This window comes from Oncorhynchus masou, chromosome 3 (assembly GCF_036934945.1).
Source record: "Oncorhynchus masou masou isolate Uvic2021 chromosome 3, UVic_Omas_1.1, whole genome shotgun sequence".
Lineage (NCBI taxonomy): Eukaryota > Metazoa > Chordata > Actinopteri > Salmoniformes > Salmonidae > Oncorhynchus > Oncorhynchus masou.
The window spans coordinates 36442373-36467678 of NC_088214.1; the positions used below are offsets into that span (position 1 = coordinate 36442373).

Sequence of the window (25306 nt, forward strand, 5' to 3'; positions counted from 1 at the left end):
TCTAGAAAACTGTTCCAAGCAAAAGCACATTATTTTGTATTTAGCCTACTGCAGTGAAGTGTAGCGGACAATACCTGTGAGGCTATGTACTTCTCCATGGTATTGTCCATGATGCGGGGCTGGCCCATCATAGGAACACTGCCGACCACTCTCTCCTCCGGTGGGATCTCGTTCAGCAGGGTCTTCCCTTTGAAGTTCTGCACGACCCCTAGAACCTGCACTCACAGCCACGGTCACGGGGCAGACAAAGGAAAATAGATAGGGGGGATAGATGTGCGCGGAAGAGAGAGACGAAAAGAAAGAAGAAATAGAGACGTGAGAGAGAGGAGAAGGAGTGGGAGACTTAGTAAGTTAGTTAGGCTGAGATGGAAATTGAGGCTCTGTGGTGTTTTTTTTTCTATTATAAAGAAATTGCATGGCTTGTTGCCCAAAAACATGAATTAATGTGTCTTCAAGGAGTTTCATCCAATACCAGAGACCAAATGAGCTTTTTCTGTGAGACGTCTATCTAAGGCAATGTTCAGATGGAGGAGAAATGCAACTCAGAGAACAATGATCATCTAGAGCAGTGGTCACCAACCAGTCGATCGTGGTCAACAACCTGTTCAATCTCTAAGGCATTTGTAGTCGTTTACCAAACATTTCTGTAAAAAAAACACACAAAAAACAATAAAGCCTTGCGTTCCTATAATTCTTTCTTTGTTTTGCTCTGTTGGTGGTAGGTGCACATGATTCAGCAGCACTAGCGCCAAGAAGGCAAAGTGTTCCTATTTTGAACCATTTCATGTGTCTGAAGGTAGAACTATTCATACCCGGCAGGCCCAGAAAGCAAGTGCACCTATAGGCCTATCGCTGGTCAATCAGATAGTTCAGATCACTGTGTCTGCAGTTTCCTCGAGCCATAGACATAAAATAAAGCCCACTGCAAAGTTGATACTGTGAGATTTCCACATGATTTTAAAAACATGACGAGAGAGAGACAATGAATACAGCAAAGAGCTGCTGTTTTTAAAAGTAAATTCATGTTTAAGTTGTTATTCAGCACTATCAACATTTTATTCAACACACTTACAAGTCTTAAATGTGTGTTCTCACTACTTCCACTCACGCTACAACCAGCACTGCAGCTGCAATGTTAATATTGAGGAATATTTAATTTCCTCTGGTCATTATAAAATAAACTATTATTAATGTTAATGCAAATAGTTCGGGTAGCCATTTGATTATCTGTTCAGGAGTCTTATGGCTTGGGGGTGAAAGCTGTTGAGAAGCCTTTTGGTCCTAGACTTGGCACTCCGGTACAGCTTGCCATGCGGTAGCAGAGAGAACAGTCTATGACTGGGGTGGCTGGGGTCTTTGACAATTTGTTGGGCCTTCCTCTGACACCGCCTGGTATAGAGGTCCTGGATGGCAGGCAGCTTAGCCCAGTGATGTACTGGGCCATATGCAGCACCCTCTGTAGTGCCTTGCGGTCGGAGGCCGAATAGTTGCTGTACGAAGCAGTGATGCGACCACTCAGGATGTTCTCTATGTTGCAGCTGTAAAACCTTTTGAGAATCTGAGGACCCATATCAAATCTTTTCAGTCTCCTGAGGGGGAATAGGTTCTGTCGTGCCCTCTTCACGACTGTCTTGGTGTGTTTGAACCATTCTAGTTTGATGGTGATGTGGGCACCAAGGAACATGAAGCTCTCAACCTGCTCCACTACAGCCCCGTCGATGAGAATGGGGCGTGCTCGGTCCTCCTTTTCCTGTTGTCCACAATCATCTCCTTTGTTTTGATACATTGAGGGAAAGGTTGTTATTCTGGCACCACACGACCAGGTCTCTGACCTCCTCCCTATAGGCTGTCTCTTTGTTGTCGGTGATCAGGTCTACCACTGTTGTGTAGTCTACACACTTAATGATGGTGTCAGAACAATGCTTGGCCATACAGTCGTGGGTGAACAAGGAGTACAGGATGAGACTGAGCACGCAACCCTGAGGGGCTCCAGTGTTCAGGATCAGCGTGGAAGATGTGTTGCTACCTACCCTCACCACCTGGGGGCGGCCGGTCAAGAAGTCAAGGATCCAGATGCAGAGGGACGTGTTTAGTCCCAGGATCCTTAGCTTAGTGATGAACTTTGAGGGCACTATGGTGTTGAACGCTGAGCTGTAGTCAATGAGTAGCATTCTCACGTAGGTGTTCCTTTAGTCCAGGTGTGAAAGGGCAGTGTGGAGTGCAATAGAGATTGCATAATCTGTGGATCTGTTTGAGCGGTATGCAAATTGGAGTGGGTCCAGGGTTTCTGGGATAATGGTGTTAATTTGAGCCATTACCAGCATTTCAAAGCACTCCATGGGTCATGAGTGCTACAGGTCTGTAGTCATTTAGGCAGGTTTCCTTAGTGCTATTGGGCACAGGGACTATGGTGGTCTGCTTGAAGCATGTTGGTATTACAGACTCAATCAGGGACATGTTGAAAATGTCAGTGAAGGCACCTGCCAGTTGGTCAGCACATGCTTCGGAGCACAAGTCCTGGCAATCCGTCTAGCCCAGCGGCTTTGTGACTGTTGACCTGTTTAAAGGTCTTACTCATGTTGGTTACAGAGAGTGAGATCACACAGAACATCTGATACTCTCATCGATGCCTCAGTGTTGCTTACCTCGAAGCAAGCATAGAATGTATTTAGCTCGTCTGGTAGGCTCGTGTCACTGGGCAGCTCGTGGCTGTGCTTCCCTTTGTAGTCTGTAATAGTTTGCAGGCCCTGCCACATCCTACGAGTGTTGGAGCCGGTGTAGTACGATAGCAGGATTTCTTATAAGCTTCCGGGTTAGAGTCCCACACCTTGAAAGCGGCAGCTCTACCCTTTAGCTCAGTGCGAATGTTCCCTGTAATCCATGGCTTCTGGTTGGGGTATGTACGTACAATCATTGTGGGGACTACATCCTCGATGCACTTATTGACAAAGCCAGTGACTGATGTGGTGTACTCCACATTGCCATCGGAAGAATCTTGGAACATATTCCAGTCTGTGCTAACAAAACAGTCCTTTAGTTTAGCATCTGCTTCATCTGACCAGTTTTTTATAGACAGTCACTGGTGCTTCCTGCTTTCATTTTTGCTTGTAAGCAGGAATCAAGAGGATAGAATTATGGTCGGATTTGCCAAATGGAGGGCGAGGGAGAGCTTTGTACACATCTCTGTTTGTGGAGTAAAGGTGATCTAGAATTTTTTCCCTCTGGTTGCACTTTTAACATGCTGATAGAAATTAGGTAAAACTGATTTAAGTTTCCCTTCATTAAAGTCCCCGGCCACTAGGAGCGCTGCCTTTGGGTGAGCGAGTTCCTGTTTGCTTATTTCCTTATACAGCTGACTCAGTACGGTCTTTGCGCCAGCGTCCGTCTGTGGTGGTAAATAAACAGACACGAAAAAAATAGATGAAATAGTGTGGCAAATAGTGTGGTCTACAGCTTATCATGAGATACTCTACTTCAGGCGAGCAAAATCTAGAGACTTCCTTAGATTTCGTGCACCAGCTGTTGTTTACAAATACACACAGATCGCCCCCCCCCCTCATCATACCGGAGTGTGCTGTTCTGTCTAGTCGGTGCAGCGTATATCCCACTAGCTGAATGTTTTCCATGTTGTCATTTAGCCACGATTCGGTGAAACATAAGATATTACAGTTTTTGATGTCCCATTGATAGGATATTCGTGATCGATGTTGTCCAATATTTGTAAGTTGGCAAGTAATATTGATGGTAAGGGGTGTCGGCGGATCCTATCGACGCACCCCGCCCCGTGTCTCTTTCTCTTGCCTATGACGGGGATTTCGGCCTTGTCGGGTGTCTGAAGTATATCCTGCTCTTTGAAGAAAAAATCTTTGTCTAATCCGAGGTGAGTGGTCACGGTCCTAATATCCAGAAGCTCTTTATGTACAAAATAAGTTACAAATAAGGAAAAAAAACACATAATAGCACAATTGGTTAGGCGCCTGTAAAACGGCTGCCATTTCTTCCGGCACTATCTTAACTCATGACGTTACTACCATGCAGGAATCGGTAGGTAGCTAACCAACCATGTTAGCTACAGTAACTAACATTAGGCTATAACTAGTCAAGCAAATGGGTCTGAGATACAAATAATAAGATCACACACGGAACAATAGCTGGCCAGCCAGCTAACGTTAGCTAGCTAACAGTACACTTTAAATTGAAATTAAACCACTTTGTCAAAATCAGAAAATGTAGCTAGCTAGACTATCTTACCCGAACTAATCATCGATGGATGCATCTCCTTCGGAAGCCATGGTTGCTCTTAGTATGAAGATGGAGACAGGTGTTTTCTCCATCTCCTTAGCTATCATACACAAATTCCACTTGTCTCAAACCTCAGTCCTCCAGAAAGTGGAGAGCATACACTAGCTAACAGTACACTTTAACTTGACATTAGGCTTATGAAGTTTTAGTACGCAATACATTTTTTTCAAAGCAGCGTTAGAGAGGACTACCTAGACAGAAGCATGCTATATGGCAGACCAATTCAAACTCAACTCTCGGCATGTCCAGTCCAGGTAGGCCAGTTGAGAACAAGTTCTCATTTGGCAGCAAATAACTGTCATTGGCAGCAAAGAACTGGAAGGAAAGGTGGCCAAAGAAGGTGTTGGCTTTGGGGATGACCAGTGAAATATACCTGCTGGAGCACGTGCTATGGTTGGGTGTTGCTATGGTGACCAGTGAGCTGAGATAAGGCAGCGCTTTACCTAGCAAATACTTATAGATGACCTGGAGCCAGTGGGTCTGGCGACGAATATGTAGCAAGGACCAGCCAACGAGAGCATACAGGTCGCAGTGGTGGGTAGTATATGGGGCTTTGCTGACAAAACGGATGGCACTGTGATAGACTGCATCCAATCTGCTGAGTAGAGTGTTGGAGGCTATTTCGTAAATTACATCGCCGAAGTCAAGGATCGGTAGGAAATAGGAAGCCGATTGTAGATTTAACTTTGGATTGGAGATGCTTAATGTGAGTCTGGAAGGAGAGTTTACAGTCTAGCCAGACACCTAGGTAATTATAGTTGTCCACATATTCTAAGTCAGAACCGTCCAGAGTAGTGATGCTAGTCGGGCGGGCGGATGAGGGCAGCGATCGGTTGAAGAGCATGCATTTAGTTTTACTAGCATTTAAGAGCAGTTGGAGGCCACGAAAAGAGTGTTGTATGGCGTTGAAGCTCGTTTGGTTTGTTAACACAGTGTCCAAAGAAGGGTCAGATGAATACAGAATGGTGTTGTCTGTGTAGAGGTTGATCAAAGATTCACCAGCAGCAAGAGCGACATCGTTGATATATACAGAGAAAGGAGTCGGCCCGAGAATTTAACCCTGTGGCACCCCCATAGAGACTGCCAGAGGTCCGGACAACAGGCCCTCCGATTTGACACACTGAACTCTATCTCAGCCAATCATGGCTAGTGGGAAGGTTGCTGTCTATTTATGTGGCCAAACCAACTAGGCTTGTCATTTAACAATTGTATTTGTATTTACAGATGGCATACAAGTTTGTTATTAAAGCACATGAAAGTTCACATGTTCCAGAAGGCATTTCTTCTGTTTAAACGGCTCTCCTGTGAAGTAGTGACCCCCGACATATGCAGTCAATTGAAATAAATTCATTAGGCCCTAATCTATGGATTTCATGACTGGGAAGGAGCGCAGCCATGGGTGGGCCTGGGAGGATATAGGCCCACCCAACTGGGAGCCAGGCCTACCTACTGGGGAGAAAGGCCCAGCCAATCAGAATGGATTTTCCCCACAAAAGGGCTTTATTACAGACATAAATACTCCTCAGTTTCATCAGCTGTCTGGGTGGCTGTTCTCAGACGATCCCGCTGGTGAAGAAGCCGGAAGTGGAGGTCTTGGGCTTGCATGGTTACATGTGGTCTGTGGTTGTGAGGTCAGTTGGATGTACTGACAAATTCTCTAAAATTACGTTTCAGGCAGCTTATGATATTAACATTAAATTATCTGGCAACAGCTCTGGTGGACATTCCTGCAGTCGCCATGCCAATTGCACGCTCTCTCAAACGGAGACATCTGTGGCACTGTGTTGTGTGACAAAACTGCAGATTTTAGAGTGGCATTTTATTGTCCCCAGCACAAGGTGCACCTGTGTAATGATCATGCTGTTGAATCAGCTTCTAGATATGCCACACCTGTCAGGTGGATGGATTATCTTGGCAAAGGAGAAATGCTCACTAACACTGATGTAAACAAATTTGTACACGAAATTTAAAAGAAATAAGCTTTTTATGCATATGGAAAATTTCTGGGATCTTTTATTTCAGCTCATGCAACATGGGACCAAGATGTTACATGTGGCATTTATATTTTTGTTCAGTATAATGTCAAAATGCTCTGAGAAGAACAACATTGGCAAGTCAATTCAAGCAAAGCCAGTATGCAGTAATAATGTATTGGGCCTATAGCCTACTGCACAAACCTATTGCTACAGAACTGTTTTTTTAACAAGTTAATGTTGCATTCGCTTATGTTTTCTTAAAGTAAGGTTTAATTGATCCTGCCTTGCTTTTGGACTCAGAAAGTGATCTTGACTCAGAAAAGGTTGGTGACCACTGATCTAGAGGGACTCTTCCATTACCATTACAAGGCCAAAAGGGCCAGCAGTCATTTGTTGACTTATATCCCAACAATAAATAATACCGTATGTGTGGTACTTCTTTTCAGTATATGGGTCAGTAAACTTCCGCTTCAGATATGGTATGTTATGAAATTGCAATGTAGTAATAATAGTTTGTGCGCAAGTTGTAATCTTACGCCACGGCACTAAATTATATACACATGCATGACTGAACACTGCATGTGAGAGTGAATAACACAAGCAGGGCACAGGCGAACAGATAATCTACAAAAGTAGGGCACATCAAAGGTAAAAGACATATTTGACTTAACGTGAGACACATACACATGTTGTGAATACATCCAGGAAATAGCATTCTGTCGTTATAGGTTCATGTACTCTATAACACTTTAGGGGGAAAAACATGCAGTCACACACAAGACACAGACATGGATGCAAGTAAACCTGCACACACACACCTTTGCCCCATGGCCCAGGCACCCTATGGTTTTCACACACGCTCACACGCACACACACACACACACACACACACACACACACACACACACACACACACACACACACACACACACACACACACACACACACACACACACACACACACACACACACACACACACACACACACACACACACACACACACACACACACACACACCCCATGGCCCAGGCACCCTGCTGTTTTCTGTTAGGCACTGTGCTTTCTTGCTGATGATGCGTGATGTGTGCCTGCTCGCCTGTTATACGGTGGTTTGATCTCCAATATCTCCTGCTGGGTCCTTTCCCACCTCTCCCCTTTCCCCATTCTCGTTAACTAGGTCATACTATACTGTGTCCCAAATGGCACCCTATTGCCTACATAGTGCACTACTTTTGACAAGGGCCGTTAGAAAAGTGGTGCACTACATAGGGAATAGGGTGCCATTTGGGACGCACAGTACCACAACACTCCACCTCTCCTCTACCCAGGGATACACTACAACTCTCCACCTATTCTGTCAGAAATGGATGATCTTTGTGCTAGTAGTAATTTAGAGTTGTTGAGGATAAACATGACATGAGCAGCAACTTTGCACTAATGTTTCCACACCCAATTTGTATGCACAACCAATTAAGCAAGATTTCTCCATAGACTAGTGCTCTGAAATCTGAGAAACTCAAGCAAATCTAGCGGTTTTCATACTCGCTCTAGCAAGAGGCACACCAACTAATACGTGTATTGCAGAGATATCAAAAAGGAGCCCACTCATAGAGGAGCTCAGTCACTTTCCCTATACTAAACACAACAGATCCACATGGCCCTACTGTGTTCATCTGAGCCTATTATCCAGCCATACTAGGGAGAAAACCCAGTGTTTTCCATAAGTGCTGGCCCGTCGGCTAAACAGAGTCATTGTAAGCTGGTTACTTTTTCCACTTCATAAATAAACTAGGTTTCTTTTCATTTAGACGTTTCAATTCGCTAGTCAGAAAAATCCGTAGTCTTCTCCCGCTAGAATGAACGATGTGCATCTTACATTGATCTATTGGTAGGACAGGCACCTGTCAGTCACAAAGCGAGCGATGACAGGGAGACTGCTGGTTTGTACAGTTTTTCAATCTGCTGTCTGATCCACCTCTTGGTACCGGTGTTATTTTTGTGCCCTGTGGTTGGCTGAAGTCAAATCTATTTATGGAAGAGAGCATAATGCTTCTTCCTCATCTCCTGTGAGTGAATTTACACGTCCTATGTAATGTAACTGGTAACGATGAGTTGAAATCCACTTAATTATTGTTTTGTGGCACGTGCATACTGGTAGGCTGTTACTGCTTTTTGCCGATTATCTGCAGATAAATTATGAAAACATTCGACGGTGTTGAATCCTCACTGCAGGATCAATAGGAAGTGCAGAGAGTGCCTCATTCTGGTCCAAAATACGATAAAAGACAACAGATTTGCATTTGTATTTATTAAGGATCCCCATTAGCTGCTGCCAATGTCCAAACAGGATTAAGGCAATTACATCACCCAACATGTACTGCTTTATTTAACATCATACAACACATTATTACACCACTACTCTACTACTACATAATTACAATACAAAATATATAATACCATAATATTTCAAAATTACAATGTACGTGTGTGTAGGGTGATTAGAATATGTATGTGTGTGCGTGCCTGTCCTTGTTGTTCCATAAGGTGTAGTTTTATCTGATTTTACTGCTTGCTTGAGTTACTTGATGTGGAATAGAGTTCCATGTAGTCATGGCTCTATGTAGTACTGTGTGTTTCCCAGAGTCTGTTCTGGACTTGGGGACTGTGAGGAGACCCCTGGTGGCATGTCTTGTCGGGTATGCATGGGTGTGCTAGCCGTTTGAACAGACAGATCGGTGCTTTCAACAAGTCAATACCTCTCAAAAAGACAAGCAGTGATGCAGTCAATCGCTTCTCTATTTGGAGCCAGGAGAGATTGACATGCATGTTATTGATGTTAGCTCTCCGTGGACATTTAAGGGCCAGAGGTGCTGCTCTGTTCTGGGCCATTTGCAATTTTACTATGTCCCTCTTTGTGGCAATTGACCACATGACTGGACAGTAGTCCAGGTGCAATAAAACTAGGGCCTGTAGGATTTGTTTTGTTGATAGCGATGTCAAGAAAGCAGAACTCTCCCCTTAGCTACCGTTGCATCAATATGTTTTGACCAGGACAGTTTACAATCCAGGATGACATCAAGGAGTTTAGTCCTACTGTCACGACTTCCGTCGAGGTTGGTTCTCCTGCCCGTTCAGGCGGTGCTCGGTGGTCGTCGTCACCGTCCTACTAGCCACTACCGATCCCTTTTCGTGTATCTGTTGGTTTTGTCTGACTGGTTTCACCTGTGTGTTGTTTAGTTATTTAGTGTCTGTATATAATGTTTTGTGCGGGATTTGTCATCTATTGTCTGTCAGTGTATCTTGTGTTCTTATTCTCCGGTTCGTCTTTTATCCTGTGTTGGATTATTCACCCTGTGTGTATTTGGGTTGACCGTGTTTCTTGTTCACCGGAGAATAAAACTTTCATATCGCCATCTGCTCTCTGCGCCTGATTCCACCCACCTTGATTAGACGTGACACCTACACTCAATTTCCACATTACTCATTACAAGATTTAGTTGAGGTTTAGGGTTTAGTTAATGATTTGTCCCAAATACAATGGTTTTAGTTTTAGAAATATTTAGGACTAGCTTATTACTTGCCACCCATTCTAAAACTGACTGTAGCTCTTTGTTAAGTATTGTTGTGATTTAACTTGCTGTGGTAGCGGACATGTATAATGTTGAGTCATCAGCATACATAGACACACAGGCTTTACTCAGTGCCAGGTCATTAGTAGACAGCTGCCCTGGGGTTGTGCCCGACTCTACCTGGATTATGTTGAAGAGAATTCCATTAAAGGACACCCTCTGTGTTCGGTTAGACAGGTTACTCTTGATCCACGATATAGCAGAGAACGTAAATCAATAGTCAAAATTCAAAAGTCTAGCAAAGGTTTTTATTATCAATTTCTTGATTGAAACCATTGAACACCATTTATTGATTGAACACTCACCTTCAACAACATAGTGCCCTTCAAGCTCATCACTAAGCTCGGGGCCCTGTGCAACTGGGCCTGGAGTTCCTGACGGGCCGACGCCAGGTGGTGAAGATAGGCAACAACACTCCCGCCAAGCTGATCCTCAACACAGTGCCCCAAAAGGGTGCATGCTTAGCCCCCTACTTCCTGTCCCTGTTCAAGATCATCACTAAGCTCGGGGCCCTGGGTCTGAAGCCCGACCTGTGCAACTATCCTGGACTTCCTGACTGGCCGACCCCAGGTGGTAAAGGTAGGCAACAACACCTCCGCCACGATGATCCTCACCATGGGGGCCCCACAAAGGTGCGTGCTCAGCCCCGTCCTGTACACCCATGACTGCGTGGCCAGACACGTCTCCAACTCAATCATCAAGTTTGCTGATGACACAACAGTGCCTGATCACCAACATGCATCAATCCTGTTTCAAGTTTTATTAGTCGTATGTACAGGATACACATGGTATACACTGTCCAACGAAATGCTTACTTGCAGGTTCCTTATCGACAATGCAACAACAATAAGAAATAAGAAAATAAAAATATGAACATAAAGTAAATGGCTGAGTAGAATAGAATAGACATTTTAGCATAAGTATAATACAGGAAGGCACAATTTATAGTACAATATTTACACAAGGAGGGATTGGAGGGTAAGTGTTTAAATTGTGCAGTATGTGCAAATCGAGTCTGGTAGCAGTCGTTGTAATTTGTGTGTAGCATGAATGCATATACTCTTTGTGTGTGTGCACCACACAGGTGGATTTGCGGAGCTCCTACCTACTTGCATTCTATGCGTTGCGCGACACAGAGTCGTCGGGGTTCGTTCTGCTGACATTGAATTCTGAACCTCGGGCTCTCAGCAAGGTATGGATTTCTCAGTTCATCCAGTTTTTTTGGTTGGGGTATGTCCAGATTGTTATTGTGGGTACATCATCATCAACGCATTTCATAATGAAGCCCGTGACTGACGATGTATATTCCTCAATGGCGATGGATGAATCCTGGGTTGAGGAATCATATTCCAATCAGTATTTTCAAAAACAGTCCAGGAGCTCCAGATGTTTTCAACTTCGGTACACAAAGAATTGTTGACGAGGAAGCATACTGTCAGGATTTGGCCAGGGTTGTTCCGGGTTTTGGTCACTAGATGCCCCCATTGTGCTTTTTGACCTTATGTTTTTTCCCTTGTTCCCCATTATTATTTGCACCTGTGCCTCGTTATTCCCTGATTGTATTTAAACCCTTAGTTTCCCTCAGTTCTGTGCTCTGTGTTTGTATGTTAGCACCCAGCCCTAGTGTTCTGTGTATTCTTGTCGATTCCGGTGGATGCTCTTGTGGAATTCTGTTTTTGTTTTTGAGTATCTCTTGAGGTTTTTTTGTGCTATTCCTACCACCTTTTGGATTTACCATTTTTGTATTGAAGGACTTCTCTTTTTACTTTATTAAATACACCGTCTTAAGTACTGCTGTGTCTGCCTCATCTTCTGGGTTCTGCTGACTATTCGTGGCTCAGTTGGTTAAGTGACTGTTTCTCACTCCGGAGACCCAGGTTCGTAACCGGGTCCTGACAGAAACACAGAGCCAAAAATGAACCCAGAGGCAGCCAGTTCCCAGGACCTTTTGCCATGCTGTCCCACCACCAGGAGACTGTCCAACGCCACGAAGCCGCCCTGGTTCAGCAAGAGGCCTTAATGGCTAGACATTCTCATCTTCTGTCGGAGATGCTGACTTCCATTAAGCAAATATCTGATCGTCTTACCCCGGCAACAGTTCCCGTCCCAGTACCTCAGATTCACCTACCCATGGCAGTTAACCCCCTGGCTGAACCTCGTCTTCCACCTCCCCAACGGTTCTCAGGTGATCCAAGTGCTTGTAAAGGGTTTCTCACCCAATGTTCTCTCTCCTTTGAGCTACAACCCTCGTCGTTTCCCACCGCCCGTTCTAAGATCGCTTATATCATCACCCTGCTGTCGGAAAAAGCCCTGGCCTGGGCTACTGCTGTGTGGGATGCCCATAGTTCTTGCTGTGCCAGCTACTCTGCCTTTGCTGAGGAATTCAAACGAGTGTTTCAAGGCCCAAGCAGTGGTTCTGACTCAGCCAAACAGCTCCTGACTCTCCACCAAGGTTGGCGCAGCGTGACGGACTATGCCATCCAGTTCCGCACGGTGGCAGCAGCAAGTGGCTGGAACAACGAGGCGCTCACGGTGTGCTTTCTGAAAGGCCTTTCCGACACTATCCAAGATGAACTGGCCACTCGGGAACCACCGGACAATCTCGAGTCCCTGATCAAGTTGGCCTCACGCATTGACCAGCGTCTGAGAGAGAGAGAACTCAACCGTAGACCTCTAGCTCCTATCAGTCCCAGCTCCGAGTCCCCACCTTTATCCTCGCTGGCTCCATCGGAACCCATGCAGATTGGACGCATCTCCCAGGCTGAGAGAGACCCCCGGATGAGGGAGTGACGCTGTCTATATTGCGGCAAACCGGGCCATTTCCATTCCACGTGTCCCGGGCTCCAGGGAAACGCTCTGTCCCGTACTGACCGGGGGGAACTGTAACGGGAAACATAACCTCCTCCCATCCGTCCAACTCCCGTCTGCTCATTCCAGTCACCCTCTCCTGGGACAACCACAAGCTTCACCTTCAAGCCTTGGTAGACTCTGGAGCCGCAGGTAACTTCATGGATGGTGTCTGGGCGAAGGAGAATGGCGTTCCCTCTGAACCTCTAAGTGAACCCATGAGGGTCACTACATTGGATGGAAGCCCTTTGGGATCTGGACTTGTCACTCATGTCACTACCTCCTTGCGACTTTCAGTTTCACAACACCAGGAATTGATGAACTTTCATTTGATCTCCTGTTCCGAGTTCCCTCTCGTCCTTGGATACCCCTGGCTTCACAGCCATAACCCTCACATCGACTGGTCTGTGGGCACTATCAAGCAGTGGGGTCCTACGTGCCAAGCTACTTGTATTTTCCAGAATTCCCGAGTTCTACTCCCGAGTCTTTAGAATCCATCGACCTGACCCGAGTTCCCGAGTGTTACCATGACCTCAAACTGGTGTTTAGCAAACAGAGGGCCACCATGCTACCACCCCATAGACCTTACGATTGCCCCATCGACCTGTTTCCGGGCACTTGCCCCCCAGGGGTCGGATCTTTTCCCTATCTCCACCCGAACGAGCTGCTATGGATACCTACATCAAGGACGCTCTGGAAGCAGGCCTCATGCGTCCATCCACCTCCCCGGCGGGAGCAGGGTTTTTCTTTGTGGCCAAGAAAGACGGTGGATTACGTCCTTGCATCGACTACCGGGGACTCAATGCCATAACCGTCCGTAACCGTTACCCGCTACCCCTTATGGCCACAGCCTTCGAGCTGCTCCAGGAAGCAGTTGTTTTCACTAAGCTTGACCTGCGGAACGCATACCATCTTGTGCGGATCAGACCTGGTGACGAGTGGAAGACCGCTTTCAACACGCCTACTGGTCACTATGAATACTTGGTGATGCCCTTCGGCCTGACCAACGCCCCAGCGGTGTTCCAAGCGCTCATAAACGATGTGCTTAGGGATATGCTTAACATATTTGTGTTCGTTTACTTGGATGACATCCTCATCTTTTCGAGCTCCCTTCAAGAACACACTAAGCATGTCAGACAAGTACTCAAACGCCTCCTGGACAGCCATCTGTACGTTAAGCCGGAAAAATGTGAATTCCATTCATCCCGAGTACAATTCCTGGGATTTGTAGTGGAACCCGGTCGAGTCCAAATGGACCCCAGGAAGGTAGGGGCGGTAGCGGATTGGCCCACCCCGAAATCCGTTAAGGAAGTTCAGCGTTTCCTGGGATTCACAAACTTTTACCGCAAGTTCATCAAGAACTTCAGCTTGGTGGCAGCCCCTCTCTCAGCTTTAACCAAGGGTGGCAATGCAAGGTTTTTGTGGGGAAGAGAAGCTGAGACGGCCTTCCAAGGACTCAAGCAGCGCGTTCTCTCTGCTCCCATCCTGATACTACCGACTACGGATGAACCATTTGTGGTGGAGGTAGACGCATCAGAGGTTGGTGTTGGAGCTGTCCTGTCTCAGAGGGGTGAAGACAAGAAGCTTCATCCGTGCGCTTTCTTCTCACACCGGCTTACCCCGACTGAGAGGAACTACGATGTGGGGGATTGTGAACTCCTAGCGGTTAAGATGGCATTGAAGGAATGGAGACACTGGCTCGAGGGGGCTTCTCACCCGTTTCAAGTGCTTACGGACCACAAAAATCTGGAGTATATCCAGCAGGCGAAGCGGTTGAACTCTAGACAAGCTAGATGGTCTCTTTTCTTCAATCGATTCCAGTTTATCCTCACCTATCGGCCCGGGTCGAAGAATCTCAAACCGGATGCCATGTCCCGAGTCTACGCTCCTGCCATTCGAGATGACACGGACATGCCTGTCCTTCCTGCTGCTAAGATTGTGGCTCCGATCTCGTGGCAAGTTGAGGATACCGTGAGACGTGCTCAAGCTAGCGAACCGGACCCGAAAGGAGGTCCTGCCAATCGGTTGTTTGTCCCCAAGGCAGTGAGGACTCAGGTCCTTCTGTGGGGGCACTCCTCTCGCCTCACCTGTCATCCGGGCGTAGGTCGCACCTTGGAGTTCATCCAGCGTAAGTTCTGGTGGCCTACCATAAGAGAAGACGTTGCCACTTTCGTCAATGCCTGTCCCGTGTGCTGCCAGGGCAAATCTTCTCACCTCCGCCCTCAAGGACTCCTTCACCCTTTACCTGTTCCCCACAGACCCTGGTCCCATATCTCATTGGACTTTATTACTGGACTTCCTCCATCCCATGGCAATACTACTATCCTAGTCATAATCGACAGGTTTTCAAAGGCGGCCAGGTTCGTCCCTCTGACTAAGTTACCTTCTGCCAAGGAAACGGCTGAGTTGGTAATTAATCATGTGTTCCGAGTCTTCGGCATTCCTCAAGATATGGTTTCTGACAGAGGTCCCCAGTTCGCCTCAAGGTTTTGGAAGGCCTTCTGCCAACTCATGGGGGCTTCTGCCAGTCTATCTTCAGGGTGCCATCCGGAGTCCAACGGCCAAACAGAGAGGATGAATCAAGAGCTGGAAACCACCCTCCGATGTATGACTCGTGACAACCCGTCCACATGGTCATCCTTTATTGTTTGGGCCGAATACGCGCACAACACCTTGCGCTCCTCCTCCACTGGTATGTCCCCGCACGAGTGTCAGTTTGGCTATGCTCCTCCATTGTTCCCGGACCAGGAGGCAGAAGTCAGAGTGCCTTCAGCCTTGAAGTTCGTCAGACGCTGTCGGCTTATGTGGAGGAAGACCCGTCTTAATCTTATGCGTTCCTCACAGAGGTACCAACAACAAGCCAACAGACGTCGCCGTCCCGGGCCTACCCTGCGCCCCGGCCAGAGAGTCTGGCTCTCCACAAGAGACTTACCTCTACGGGTGGAGTCTCGCAAGCTGTCCCAAAAATACATCGGTCCCTTCAAGGTTGCCAGGAGAGTTAACCCAGTTTCTTATCGCCTACACTTACCCAGATCCCTTAAGATTAATCCCACATTTCACATTTCATTGTTAAAACCTGTTGTTTTTTCTCCCCTTGTCCCGGCAGACAGACCTCCCCCTCCGCCTCGTGTCATTGGAGGCCAGCCGGCTTATACCGTCCATCGGATACTGGATTCCCGCCGGGTGCAGCGGTCCTGGCAGTATCTGGTGGACTGGGAAGGCTACGGTCCCGAGGAGCGCTCCTGGGTTCCTGCCAAAGACATCCTGGACCCTGACCTCATTCGTCAGTTCAGGGCCCTCCACCCTGAGAGAGCTGGTAGGAACGTCAGGAGCCGTTCCTAGGGGGGGGATTCTGTCAGGATTTGGCCAGGGTTGTTCCGGGTTTTGGTCACTAGATGCCCCCATTGTGCTTTTTGACCTTATGTTTTTTCCCTTGTTCCCCATTATTATTTGCACCTGTGCCTCGTTATTCCCTGATTGTATTTAAACCCTTAGTTTCCCTCAGTTCTGTGCTCTGTGTTTGTATGTTAGCACCCAGCCCTAGTGTTCTGTGTATTCTTGTCGATTCCGGTGGATGCTCTTGTGGAATTCTGTTTTTGTTTTTGAGTATCTCTTGAGGTTTTTTTGTGCTATTCCTACCACCTTTTGGATTTACCATTTTTGTATTGAAGGACTTCTCTTTTTACTTTATTAAATACACCGTCTTAAGTACTGCTGTGTCTGCCTCATCTTCTGGGTTCTGCTGACTATTCGTGGCTCAGTTGGTTAAGTGACTGTTTCTCACTCCGGAGACCCAGGTTCGTAACAGGGTCCTGACACATACACCTTCCACCATACCCTAATCAGAAGCCACCATACGATCCATACGCAAATTTACAAAGCACAGTCGAGTGAATTGTATGTAAGCCATTTGTCTGTATAAACAAAGATACAGCATTCCCTGATGTCCTTCTGTAATTGAAGCCTTACTCGAGTTCACAAAGTTTATTTTCCAGCAATTGGATATTAGTCATCAGGATACAAGGAAACATACCACAGGAGGTTGGTGGCACCTTAATTGGGGAGGACGGGCTCGTGATAATGGCTGGAGCATTATGACTGGAATGGTGTCAAATACATCAAACACATGGTTTGATAACATTCCATTTACTCCGCTCCATACATTATTATGAGCCGTCCGTCCCGCGACTGCAGCCTCCACTGAATCATACCTGTAGGTCTATTCATGGGTGCCTGACTTTGTATCTGGCAGGGGGTCTGAGGGTCCTCCCCTGAAAATGTAGCATTTTTAAAACCATTTCCTGTGATTCTATATTTTTTCTCAACAGGGAATCAATGTTTACTTGAAAGAACACAAAAGATTTTATTAGGTTTTTGCCACAATACATTAAATTGAAGTGTAGACTAGATTTAGATTTTGCTACAATAAATTCAATTAAAATAGTAGACTAGACTAGTTTTTCTGACTTGACTACTAATCTACAGCCTTCCTCTAAGTCCCACCCACAGTGATTGACAGGTCTGAAACCCTAACAACTCTGTGACTCAAAAACACCCTGCCCCCTCCCCTGACAGTCCCACACACAGTGATTGATTGAAAGTACAAACTGTTAAAGGGATAGTTCACCCAAATTACAAATTTACATTGCTTTCCTTGCCCTAAGTGTCCACAGCAGCAGAGCCAATAAAATACATTCAGTGCAATCGGAAAGTATTCAGACCCCTTGACTTTTTCCACATTTTGTTACATTACGGCCTTATTCTAAAATGTATTAACCTCTTGATACTCCCCATCCTGGATCCAGGGTCGTGAATAAAGCCTCAGGCTCATTAGCATAACGCAACGTTAACGATTTCTGAAAATCGCAAATAAAATGAAAATAATGCGCCTGCTCTCAAGCTTAGCCTTTTCTTAACAACACTGTCATCTCAGATTTTCAAAATATGCTTTTGAACCATAGCAAATCACTAATTTGTGTAAGAGTATGCTAAGCTAGCTTAGCATTTTGAGTAGCATTTAGCACGCAACATTTTCACAAAAACCAGATAACCAAATAAATAAAATCATTTACCTTTGAAGAGCTTCGGATGTTTTCAATGAGGAGACTCTCAGTTACATAGCAAATGTTCAGTTTTTCCTGAAGAATCTTTGTGTAGGAGAAATCGCTCCGTTTTGTACATCACATTTGGCTACCGAAACGAACCGAAAATTCAGTCACCAAAACGTCAAACTTTTTCTGAATTAACTCCATAATATCGACTGAAACATGGCAAACGTTGTTTGGAATCAATCCTCAAGGTGTTTTTTCACATATCTCTTCATTGATATGCAGTTTGTGGAAGCCTGCTTTCCCCTCAGAATCGCATAGAAAAATACCAGCAGCTGAAGACGACGCACCAATTTCGACGGAGGACACCGGGCGGACACCTGGAAAATGTAGTCTCTTATGGTCAATCTTCCAATGATATGCCTACAAATACGTCACAATGCTGCAGACACCTTGGGGAAACGACAGAAAGGGCAGGCTCATTCCTCTCGCATTCACAGCCATATAAGGAGACAATGGAAAACGGAGCCTCAAAAATCCTGCTGGTTTCCAGGTTGCCGTTTCATCTTGGTTTTGCCTGTAGCTCCCGTTCTAGGGCACCCACAGAGAATATCTTTGCAGTTCTGGAAAATTCAGAGTGTTTTCTTTCCAAAGCTACCAATTATATGCATAGTCGAGCATCTTTTTGTGACAAAATATCTTGTTTAAAACGGGAGACTAGACAGGATCGAGGGAAAGATGAATGGTGCAAAGGACAGAGAGATCCTTGATGAAAACCTGCTCCAGAGCGCTCAGGACCTCAGACTGGGACAAAGGATCAACTTCCAACATGAAAACGACCCTAAGCACACAGCCAAGACAACGCAGGAGTGGCTTTGGGACAAGTCTCTGAAAGTCCTTGAGTGGCCCAGCCAGAGCCCGGACTTGAACCCGATCGAATAACTCTGGAGAGACCTGACAATAGCTGTGTATGCAACGCTACCCATCCAACCTGACAGAGCTTGAGAGGATCTGCAGAGAAGAATGTGAGAAACTCCGCCAAGCTTGTAGTGTCATACCCAAGAAGACTCGAGGCTGTGATTGCTGCTTCAACAAAGTACTGAATAAAGGTTCTGAATACTTATGTTAATGCATTATTTTTGGGGGTTTTGGTTTCATAAATGTGCAGTTTTTGCTTTGTCATTATGGGGTATTGTGTGTATATTGATGAGGGGGAAAAAACAATTTAATATATTTTAGAATAAGGCTATAAAGTAACAAAATGTGGAAAAAGTCAAGGGGTCTGAATACTTTCCGAATGCACTGTCATTTGACAAACAAACATTATTGTGGCAATTCATATATTGCAGTAAAACTGTAAATATGACTTTAATCTCAAGAGGACACAGGTTAAATGTTGAAAAATTGTCCTGGTCATATAGGCCTAGACAATAGACAATATCCGAAACACTGAATTCATACATTTTCAGTCATTTTAATTGTAAAGTAATGTCTTTTTAGAGCTCAAAATAGAGCTTGTTCTGCAATGTTTTCCCCCCGAACCTCTTAAGCCCAGAACTCCCTGGTTGGTTACTTTTGTTATTTGGCTGGCTACTCCATGTACTTACAGAAAACAGAACTGAGCCATGACCATTGATTTTCCAGGTTTTCCACTCATATCTACAGTAGATAGTTAAATATGGATCAATCTATGACATTCTTAAGATTAATCATTGGGAGGAAATTGTAAAACAGGCCTTAGATCAGTGCTTAGAGGAAATTTCATCCTACATCTTGTGGTGCCTCTTCTTTTTAAAGATGGTGAGAGAAAAGGGACACACACAGGGTTGTATTCACTACCCAGCAAACAGGGCACGTCCTAATGACATTCTGCAAAGTTCCCATTAGGTCCCTTTAAGGGTTTTGGCGAGACTTTATCCAACTCACGTTCTGGGAATGTTCCAGGAATATTAAAACATATCGTTAACCTCGGGACCAGAAGAGGATGTTCAGTATAGGTCCCGGTTTGGTCACAGTATAACTTTATAACAAGTTATTATGATGTCCATTACATGCTGACCTCACCGCCCGCGTTGTGTGTGCCAAAAGTTGTCAGGATTTTGTTTCATGGTCATCTGGAGGTTTGTGTAGTTCCCGCATTTACCCAGGGACGTCCACAAGGACGTTTTTAGGACGTTCTCGGGCATTGTATTATGTCCCCTGGAGATTTTGTCTAGTTCCCGGTATGTTCCAGGGGCATCCCAAAGGATGTTATTAGGACAGTCTTGGAATGTGGTGTCATAGTCCCCTACAGATTGTCATCTCTGCATTAATCTCATATAAAATATTCATAGAGCAGTCTTTTCTATTCCCTGAAATCTTACCAAGGTACGTTCAAGACCAGTATTTCCCACTTACACAATATCATGCAAATGAGTTATGTAGGCAAATTTACTTGGACCAGAATAAGTCATTTATTTTCTTTCACTTTGAAAATGTGGAGGACATTGCGTAGATCAGTAGGGGGGAAAAAATCTAAACTAAACACTTTTTAGGTTTAAGGCAGCAAAATATGAAGACTGTGCAAGGGATGTGTAGACTTTAACCTTGGACTGTATAGAGTTCAAACATGTTACATGTAAAACGTATGTACATGTGACCACAGAGAAGGCCTTATCATGAAGAGTTAATGTAGCAAGCATATAATGAGCATGTAATACATACTGTTGGAATCGGCAAAACTTTGAACATTGAGATATTATATAAATGATAGAGAAGAAGCCTTGAATAGAAAGAGTGAAAGAGACTGGGTTTTATGTCACAAGTTAATGGTTCTCTGTAGAAAGCCAGAAGGCTTTGGAATGTGTTGGGTGGATGAGAGGAGAGCAACTGTTGATATAGGGAAGACAGATGGATATCTGTGGATTAGGTGAAGGAGGGGTTGAGGTCAGGAGGTGAGGACAGATTCCCTTAAGGTAGTAATACGGGTTTGTAAGTGGGATGTATATAACTGTGATGGAGAGAAATGTTTTGCTGTCTGAATACAGCTGTACAGAACCTTTGGGAAGAATTACAATTGGTTAAGCTTCTCTAGTGTCCGTGAGTCATTTACTCTGGAAAATAAGAACCTAACAATACGTAACAAAACCGTTCAAAGAAACAATCCCTCTATCTTTAAACAGAAGGCTGTTGTATAAAGATGTTGAGATCCCTCACCATGAAGACTGCGATAGCCCCTCCAATGATGAATCCGGCGATGACGTCACACCAGTGGTTGCGGTACTCCACCACCCTGTTGATGCCCGTGAGAAACGCCAGACATATGAGACCCAGAGATAGGACAGGCTTGGCCAGCTTGGTCCCCTTGGCCTTCACTGTTAACGTGATGTACATCTGCAGCAGGGAGAAACACATCAAATCCAATTTTATTGGTCACATGCGCCGAATACAACAGGTGTAGACGTTACAGAGAAATGCTTACTTATGAGCCCATTCCCAACAACGCAGTTAAAAAGTATTTGCTCAATAAAAAAGGAAATAGTAACACAATAAAAACAATAACGAGGCCATACACAAGGAGTATCAGTACTGAGTCAATGTGCAGGGGTACGAGGTAGTTGAGGTAAAAGTAACTAGGCAATCAGAATAGGGAATAAACAGAGAGTGTGTGTGTGTGTGTGTGTGTGTGTGTGTGTGTGTGTGTGTGTGTGTGTGTGTGTGTGTGTGTGTGTGTGTGTGTGTGTGTGTGTGTGTGTGTGTGTGTGTGTGTGTGTGTGTGTGTGTGTGTGTGTGTGTGTGTGTGTGTGTGTGTGTGGAGTGTCAGCGTAGTGTGTGTGGGTAGAGTCTAGTGAGTGTGCATAGAGCCAGTGCAAAACAACTAAGATAAATAAATAGATAATAAAGGGAGTCAATGTAAATTCCAAATGGCCTGGGTAGGCTGGAGTCTTTGAGAAATTTTTAGGGCCTTCCTCTGACACCACCTGGTCGCCTGGTATAGAGGTCCTGGATGGCAGAGAGTTTGACCCCAGTGATGTACTGGGTCGTATGCATTACACTCTGTAGCATCTTACGGTCGGATGCCGAGCAGTTGCCATACGAAGCAGTGATGGAGCCAGTCAATGGTGCAGCTGTAGAACATAGAGGATCTGAGGGCTCATGCCAAATCTTTTCAGCCTCCTGAGGGGGAAGAGGCGTTTTCATGCCCTCTTCACGACTGTGTTGGTGTGTTTGGACCATGATAGGTCCTTAGATGATGTGTACACCCGCTCCACTATTGCCCTGTTGATATGATTGGGGGACCTGTTCGGGCTTCCGTTTCCTGTAGTCCACGATTAGCTCCTTTGTCTTGCAGAGGTTGAGGGAGAGGTTGTTATCCTGGCACCACACTGCCAGGTCTCTGACCTATTCCCTATAGTCTGTCTCATCGTCATCGGTGATCAGGCCTACCACCGGCGCATTGTCGGCAGACTTAAGTATACTGTTGGGGTTGTGCGCGGCCATGTGTGACCGTCGTGTGTGACCAGGGCGTACAGGAGGGGACTCAGCACGCACCCCTGAGGGGCCCACACGTTGAGGGTCAGCATGGTGGATGTGTTGTTGCCTAAACTCACCACATGGTGGCGGTCCATCAGGAAATCCAGGATCCATTTGCAGAGGGAGGTGTTCAATCCCAGGGTCCTTAGCTTAGTGATGAGCTTGTAGAGACTGAACGCTGGGCTGTAGTCAATGAACAGTGTTCCTTTTGTCCAGGTGGGAAAGGGCAGTATGGAATGAAATAGAGATTGCATCATCTGTGTATCTTTTGGGGAGGTATGCGAACTGGAATGGGTCCAGGGTGTCTGGGATTATGGTGTTGATGTGAGTCATGACCAGCTTTTCAAAGCATTTCATGGCTACAGAGGCGGTAGTCATTTAGACATGTTACTTTGCCGTTCTTAGGCACAGGGCCTATGGTGGTTTGCTTGAAACATGTAGATATTACAGACGTGTCAGAGAGAGGTTGAAAATGTCAGTGAGGACACTTGCCAACTGGTAAGCACAAGCTCTATGTACACGTCCTGGTAATTCTTCTGAATGTTAACCTGTTTAAATATCTTACTCACCACAGAGAGCGTGATTTGAGTGCTTATTTGTCAGCAGGAATCAGGAGGATATATTTATGGTCCAATTTGCCAAAAGGAGGGTGGGGGAGCTTGGTATGTGTCTCTGTGTGTGGAGTAAAGGTGATCTAGAGTTTTTATTCCTCTAGTTGCACAGGTGACATGATGGTGGAAATTATGTAAAACGGACTTCAAGTTTTCCTGCATTAAAATCACCGGCAACTAGGAGCGCCGCCTCTGGATGAGCATTTTCGGTTTTGCTTATGACGCTATACAGCTCGGTGAGTGCGGCCTTATTCCCAGCATCGGTTAGTGATGGTAAATAGACAGCTACGGAAAATGGAGTTGAAAACTCTCTTGGTGAATAGTGTGGTCTACAGTCCTCAAAGTCAACACTGAACCTCAAAGCCAGTTCCACAGGCTCGGGACCTCGTAGGGCAAGCGTTGAATAACCCTGGTATAGAGCTTATAATGAGGTGTTCTACACTCTTAGAAAAAAAGCTGCTATCTAGAACCTAAAAGGTTCTCCGACAGGAAAACCCTTTGAAGAATGCGTTTTGGTTCCAGGTAGAACCCTTTTATTTTCCATGTAAAACCTTTTCCCCACAGGCTTCTACATGGAACCAAAAAGGGTTTTCCTATGGGGACAGCCAGAGAACCCTTTTGGAACCTTGAGACTTCCTTGAGACTTCCTAATATTAGAGATCGTGCACCAGCTGTTGTTAATAAAGAGACACACATCACCCCCCTGATCTTATCGGAATCTGCTAGATGTATATTATCCATGTCCTTGTTCAGCCATGACTCCGAGAAGCATAGTCTCCGTACTCAGTACATCAGATTGGAAGGTTGCGTGTTCGATTTCCAGTCGTTTCATATGAAAGACAAAACATTTGGGACCTGGTGTCTCTGCTGTCTATGGAGCTGTGCTTGTATGTCAAGCTGCCTCACACTACAGAAACAGGAGATAGAATAGACCATAGGTCAGGAGTCTGACTCAGGCAAGGCTTACTTTTCCTACCGCTCCAGGGTCAATTGCAATGAACACTATTAAGAGTTCTAAGTTCTATGTCTCTGTAGTTAATTTGCTGAAAGAATCTGCCACCAAAGGTTAATTATACTGAACAAAAATATAAACACAACATGCAACAATTTCAAAGATTTAGTTACAGTTCATAGAAGGAAATCAGTCAATTGAAATAAATTTGTTAGGCCCTAATTTATGGATTTCACATGACTTGGCAGGGACAGCCTAGGCCCACCCACTGGGGGGCAGGGCCCAGCCAATCAGAATGAGTTTTTCCCCAAAAAAGGATTTTATTACAGACAGAAATACTCTTCAGAACTGCCCCCTCAGACGATCCAGCAGGTGAAGAAGCCGGATGTGGAGGTCCTGGGCTAGCGTGGTTACTGTCCTGCAGTCAGCATGCCAATTGCACGCTCCCTCAAAACTTGAGACATCTGAGGCATTGTGTTGTGTGACAAAACTACACATTTTAGAATGGCCTGCTATTGTTCCCAGCACAAGGTGCAGCTCTGTAATGAACATGCTGATTCTTGATATGCCACACCTGTCAGGTTGATAGATTATCTTGGAAAAAGAGAAATGCTCACTAACAGGGACGTAAACAAATTTGAGAGAAATAAGCTTTTTGTGCGTATGGAAACATTTTTGGATCTTTTATTTCAGCTCATGAAACATGGGATCGACACTTTACATGTTGTGTTTATATTTTTGTTCCGTATATATTTAAACTTTCAATTAATTTGAAGTTTCAATGAAGTGGAGATGAAACATTTGCTCTAGTAACGTTTGGAGTGGACATTGTTTCTGCTCTTCCAACTAACCTCCAGTCCCTCACCCCTCTAGCGACAAGCATGAAGGAGAGACAAGGGTTATTCAGTCGAGTCTGTGTCTGATTCTGAGAGACAACGTCCAATAAGGCTGAAGAGCAAGAGGCAGCAATTACTGCTAATCGCTAGCTAGTAGGCATAGAGCAGCCCTGAGACCCAGAGACATAGCCTACAGTATTAACCAGAAAGCAATTTGAATAACTAGCCCTGCATTGACTCCAAATGCACCCCTCCTCTGGCAACAATAAATAATTCAAACAAAATATTAGACATGATTGCGCAAATATAAATACTGTCTTCTAAACATTCTTAATGCTGGATGAGTGTTAATGATAAGCATGTCACCAAACTGCTGTGTCTAGCCTCTACCCTCAGGCTTCACGTACAATCAGTCGCTTTGAGAAAAACAAAGACACCCAATCTTAGAGGGCGGGCCACTTGAGCTGAAATTGGAAAGGAGCGTGCACAGAATAGGATGGGGGAAGTGATTTTGGAGCACCCTTTTCCCTGCACCGTCTTCAGAGAGGAAATTCTTCAATAAGAACTAATTTGATCATGGTGCTCAACCGCA

The 25306-nt window shown here is 45.3% G+C and overlaps 1 protein-coding gene across 1 annotated transcript in view; it reads right to left on the reverse strand.

Moving 5' to 3' along the window:
* Window positions 1-25306, reverse strand: part of LOC135508112 (phospholipid phosphatase-related protein type 5-like) — a 70341-nt gene that overhangs the window by 6920 nt on the left and 38115 nt on the right. Inside the window, exons 4-5 of the mRNA XM_064928067.1 lie at window positions 20999-21175; window positions 75-215 (exon numbers count right to left, since the gene is read on the reverse strand). Coding sequence (XP_064784139.1) covers window positions 75-215; window positions 20999-21175 — 318 coding nt within the window. The remainder of the gene's footprint in view (window positions 1-74; window positions 216-20998; window positions 21176-25306) is intronic.